The sequence below is a fragment of the Engystomops pustulosus genome, chromosome 1, assembly GCF_040894005.1.
Source record: "Engystomops pustulosus chromosome 1, aEngPut4.maternal, whole genome shotgun sequence".
NCBI classification, from domain to species: domain Eukaryota; kingdom Metazoa; phylum Chordata; class Amphibia; order Anura; family Leptodactylidae; genus Engystomops; species Engystomops pustulosus.
Window position 1 is genome coordinate 80,069,764 of NC_092411.1, and position 6,000 is coordinate 80,075,763.

A 6,000-nucleotide genomic window follows, 5' to 3' on the forward strand; every position below is an offset into this window, starting at 1 on the left:
ATATTTTTTCTCTCTTTAATGGGTCCCTCTGATATCTCATACAATTCTTTTGCCATATATCAGGGGTAGGGAACCTATGGCTCGGGAGCCATATGTGGCTCTTTTGATGGCTGCATCTGGCTCTCAGATAAATCATTGATTAATAGTGATCGGCAGTGTGTACATCTAAGACACACATAGCGATGACCACTGGATGCAGACAGGGATGTTACCGCTGCCTGCATCCTTTGTGTGACCAAGGTGCCATCGCCGCACCATTGCTTAGGTGACTGCGCCTGTGTCATAGAGTAGAGCAGCATCCACTCCTCTCTACACACCATTGCCTAAGCATCGATGGCAGTGGCACCTGGGTCATAGAGAAAAGTGCGGGAGTGATGAGAAGCTGCTGAAGGGAGAGCAGGTAGGTGAGTATTCCCTTTTATTTGCTGTGACTATTGGGGGCATGTGTTGGAGCTACCTATCTACTGGGAACAAGTATGTGCTGGCACTACCTATCTACTGGGAGGTATTTGCTGTGGCTACCTATCTACTGGGGCCATGTGCTCTGACTTCCTATCTAACTTGGGCATGTGCTGTGGCTACCTATCTATTGGGGAGCATGTGCTGCGGCAACCTATCTACTGGGGAGAATGTGCTGCGACTACCTATCTACTGGGGGGCATGTGTTGTGGCTACCTATTTACTAGCAGGCATGTGCCTGGGCTACCTTTCTGCTGGGGGTATGTGCTGGGGCTACCTATTTACTGGGGGCCATGCACTGTGGCTACCTATCTACTGGGAGGCATGTGCATATTGTATGGCTCTCACAGAATTACAATTAAAATATGTGGTGTCCATGGCTCTCTCAGCCAAAAAAGTTCCTGACCCCTGCCCTAAGACATTCCTAATAAAGCATTTCACCTGACCCCTCTGCATATCATCTGGTATTTGGTGTCCGCCATTCCTCATTCTCTCCCTCCCAGCTACCCAAGATGGCAACAATGTGTCTCAATAACTTTGTATGACAGCAGCACCCATAAGTTCAGCCTAAACCTGAAATAGAATTATTCCTAAACTACACAACCACATTTTGTAAGCCTCCAACTTTTATCAACCTCTCAAAATTATGTGAGTGCCCTTTCTTTCTCTCTTGCCTATTACCCCTGCTATCCTTAGAATAAACATACATTCAGATAGAAATTCCTTACCTTTAGAAAGGATTTTGGCAATAGACTGAGCCAATGAAGGTTTTTCTGCTACCATAAGCACCGTCTTCATTCTAAGACAGGGGCAAGTACCTTCCTCTTTTTATTGATAAAGTTGATAGATTTCAAGTTATCCCTAGAAACAAAAATGTATTCAATAATAAAGTAAATGTAATAAACTTAAATTGATAACTTCAACAATTAAGCCACCTACACCCCAACGTGTAACATCTATTACTAGGCATTCATCCACTGATTCTGCCATAGTGAGAATTTCTTTGCCGGGTAATCATTGCCAATATTTTCAAATCTCAGCTAACAGATTGGTGGAAACAGACTGTCATAGTCTATCACGTTGCTGATTCCATGCGGAATTATGCACAGATTTTGGTGCTAAAAATCTGAACTTTATACAGTAGCATTAAAGTTATTGTTATTACAATGCGAATAAAATTATGATCATATTACTTTTCTGTGCATCTTTTTTTTGCATGCATTTTTTTAAATTGTAGCCTATAAGAGAGTGAAAACCTGCAGCAAATTCACATCAAATCATCTTCATCATGATTTCATGTGCATTTTTGCTGGAAATTATGCAGATCTGGAGGAGAGAAAAAAATGCATGTGGAAAATAACAAATAACACAAATCTGTATCAAAAACATACTTAAAACCATATGAATTTAGTGACTTTCATGTGGATTATCTGCAATGTGTGCATTTAGAGGAGCTTCTTTGAAGAGGACTTTTCACCACCTCACACATGTGAAGATGCATATACCATTCTGTAGGGGCTACTAAACAGATTCAGGGTCACTCTGAATTTCCTTTCCTTTCTTACAAATGCGGAGATATCAGTCCCAGTATCTGACAATTATAGTCCTCTCTACTGTGACAGTGGAGGTATTGGGAGGTGAACTGCGTTGCACACAAAACATATCACTCAAATTTCTCAGCTCATGTGAAGTACAATGTGTCACAAGAAAACAAATTCAAAATTGCCTGGTTATCTTATAGCGTTCCAAAGCTATAACCACTGTAAGCTTGACTCTTCTGAGGCAAAAATGAATCTTCTTTGCTCATTTTCAAATAACCTTAGATAAAAAAAAACATTTTTTGTAAGATTTGACATAAAAGAGGGAATTCTAAAATTGTATACCCTACCTGAGGAAGCTGGCATTTTACTGGGGAAAAATATAGCGACAGGTTCCCTTTATTGATTTGAGTTGTGTAAGCGTATGCCAAGCACAGACACAATACAATGTGATGGCGAACCTTTTGGAGACAGAGTGCACAAGCTACAACCGAAACCCACTTATATGTCGCAAAGTGTCAACATGACAATTTAAACAGTAACTTATTGATCCCAGCTGTATTACGGGTTTTAATCGTATTGGTGTCCTGAGTTCAACAATACAATAGAAAGATGGAGAAATTTCAGTGTCCCCTGAAGAGAAAGGAACAGGGGACCCAGAACAGGAACTCCAATGACAATCCATCTCTATCTACAACTTCTCGCTCCTCCTGTAGTCCTGGCAGCCAATGATGTTGCTTTAAAATAGTGCTGAGCATGGCGCGTCCTGGGCTGTATTGGCCTGAGTGCCCACAGAAAGGGCTCTGAGTGCCACCTCTGGCACCCGTGCCATAGGTTCGCCACCACTGCTATAGTATCTTCAGTCTCTTCATACAGCTGATGGGTGTGGAGATTCTACAGATCTGATGGCCTAAGGGTGATGCCACATATTAGCGTTTTTATTCCGTTTTGTAACAGAATCAAAGCGCACTGGGGCGGCCCGTGACAGATCACATACGTGTTTTTATGCAAACGCATGTGATCGTCAATCAGCGCCCAGTGTCTCGCATTTACACAACACAAGACAATGGTCGCTGATTGCCGATCGCATGCAATTGCAATGGGCATCGCCCATAAGGGTGTGTTTACACATTCAGTTTCTCAGATGCAGTTTTTGATGTCCAAATCAGGATGGGAGTGAAAAAAAAGAGGAGCAGCTTCTGGCAATAATATGGCTTTAAAAACTGCATCTGAAAAAACCTAGGACATGTCATTAACCCCTTAATGACTTTGCACCTTCCAGACATCGCCCACTTTTTAAAAAACTGACATGTACATGACAATCTCTGTCAGCTCCATAGAGATGAACGGGGCAGCCCAGGCATGCACAAACAGCTGCTTCACTCATCTCAGGGAGCAACAAGGGGTCCAACTGGGGTACACCAGACCCCCTTTTCTGGTAATCTGTGGGAGGTCTTATCACTGAGACCCCACCGTTCAGCAAGTTAGGGCCTAACTTGTTTAGTGGAAAAAACCCTCTCATAGGCTACATTCAGGCAATGTATGCCCGCTGTACTATAGTACGGTGGGCATACAGTGGTGCTGCTCACCCCCGCCCCTCTCCATAAGAATATACAGCGCACGGCACCGTATCACGTAGAAAGATAGGACATGTCCTATCTTTCTACGGGCTACGTAGCGGTACGCTGCCGCACTAGTGCTGCACTGTACCGCTCCCGTACAGGTTTGTGAGGCCATAGAAGTGTATGGGGGACGTATATCGGCCGTATATATGTCAGCCGTATATACGTCCCCCATACATGTGTGTGAATGCAACCATAGACTGTACGCAGTCCCTCACTCCTAATGTACTCTATAGTGTAAAATTATATGTGTATATGTCCCCTATGATTTGTAAAGGGCTGCAGAATAAAGATGATTACTATTATTAAAGTAATATTACATATTCCCCAGGGAAGATTTCAAGGGGCATAAGGGCATGGAGACTAATAGTTCTGCACTGGAGCTGTATACAAAGTCGGATTTTGGTTCTGGTGTTGTTTGGACGGTGCCGAAAACCTCATGTCATATCATTGACCCGTGACCAATTCTCAGCAGTTACCATTACTAGAGGCTTAGGAAGCACTGGTCTGGTCACCTCAGATGCCCGGAGCGGCGCTAACCAACCACTAAGAGGTGTTGTGTACGTGTGTATACACATCACTGTACGGAGGAGCAGGACGTATGCAGCGTGTACGGAGGAGACACCCGCGCACTCCTGGTCTCTTACTTATGTTCCGGCACTGTCTGTCGTCACTGAGGCGTCTTCCCCTAACACATCGTATACTTCACAGCTTCACTATTATCTCTCAGAAAAGCCGGGAATTGCTCCAGCTACCAGGGCGCAGCCATGTTGGGAAGACATCACTTCCTGGGCTGGACATCCGCCCTGGGTCCTGGCAGGCTTCAGTACGTGTAGCATAGAGGTGTCAGTGTGCAGGGGGCTGGTCAGTGCTCTGTGATAATATACAGGAGAACACATGTATATCTCCTACAATGGAGAGTTTTACATAACATGTTAGAGAAATATTGGATTCATTACATAGATTTATCAGAAGGGTTATATTACTGCTGTAAGAAAATGAAAGCCGAGCTCCGATTGGTTGGCACAGTTCTGCTCTTAGACACTTCTGATACATTTCTGTATATGTTGTTTTTATACATTGTGAAGCAAACATACCTTGAGAACGCTGCAGCTACACTGATGCACAGACATATTTTGTTTAATCCCTGAACTGAGTGGTTTTGCTCAAAAAAACTATTATAAAATTCAGGACCTTGGGAAAGCTGGGTGCCCTGGCAACCATACATAAACACATAACTTCCACATACATTGGAGATTCCTGAACTGTCTAGACAGGACTAATCAACCTGTTCGGAATGACTCAGCTCGGGGATTGATTAGTTCTGCCTGTAGGGTACAACGCAGGGATGACGTATTCTCGGCTTATGCTAGGCAGGCTGGAGCAGTGCATAATTAGGCTGAGGAGAAGCGCCGGGGCAGCCACTGGAGCGACAGAACGTCGATATCATAATTTTATAATAGTTTTTCCAGCAAAACCACTTATTTCAGGGATTAAACAAGATATGTTTCTGCATCAGTGTAGCTACAGCATTCTCAAGGTATGTTTGGTTCATAATGCATAAAAGCAAATGGTTGATTTCCTTGAAGGATGTATGAAGAGGGCTCATGGGTGAGCCCTTTAGAGACAGACACAGGTATGTTGCATATTGCAATAAACGCCCACTACTAACACCCACAATCGGTGCTAGCCGGTGTTAACCCTTTGATTTAAAAGATGGTGGTGCGTGTGCCATCTTTGTTGTGATCGTCAGCTCCCGTGATGTCATCGGTGAGCGGTGATTTGTTGCCATGACAGCCTCGGTTTCAGCCTATCTATTACATTGTGCAATTACTGTAGTATGGCAGTATATGGTAGAAAGTTCAAATCACCCCCTTTTCCCTAGAACTGATATAAAAATAAAAAAGGAAGTTAAATCATAAACGTGAGGTATAACCACAATCAGAATATAACGGTTATTCCCAATGTTAAACCCCGTGATGGAAAACAGCACACAAATGTCCAAAATAACAGTGCGTTAATGCATGCATTTGTTAACACAATGTTAACAGCTGTTTAATTAGGCAAATTTCTGTATAGTTGTTGTAATGCATTTTGAAACACACGCGTTAAATGCCACGTGTGACTGCATCCAATGGGGTTAAACAATTTGGGGCAGCTTCCATGATGATGTCATGTCCTTGGAAGCTTCTAATTAGGCTTATGGTTTATTGGCAACATCTGCATTAATTAGAGACACAACTCTGGATGTATTTTAAGGCACACCTAAAAAAAGACACTATTTCTTTGTGTAACATCCATGGGAAAGCCTAAAGAAATTAGCCAATATATCAGGAATAAAATGTGGACTTGCACAAGTCTGTTTTATCCTGGGGTGCAGT

At 43.1% G+C, this 6,000-nt stretch overlaps 1 protein-coding gene across 2 annotated transcripts in view; it reads right to left on the reverse strand.

Annotated features, from left to right (window-relative positions):
- TOP3B (DNA topoisomerase III beta) overlaps positions 1–4,453 on the reverse strand; it is a 28,767-nt gene extending 24,314 nt beyond the window's left edge. The window contains exons 1-3 of one of the 2 annotated variants that reach the window (XM_072144583.1): positions 4,267–4,453; positions 2,186–2,277; positions 1,188–1,320 (exon numbers count right to left, since the gene is read on the reverse strand). In XM_072144583.1, coding sequence (XP_072000684.1) covers positions 1,188–1,257 — 70 coding nt within the window. In that variant the 5' untranslated portion in view covers positions 1,258–1,320; positions 2,186–2,277; positions 4,267–4,453. The remainder of the gene's footprint in view (positions 1–1,187; positions 1,321–2,185; positions 2,278–4,266) is intronic. The other variant, XM_072144574.1, reaches the window with a different exon arrangement.
- Positions 4,454–6,000: the final 1,547 nt, after the last annotated feature.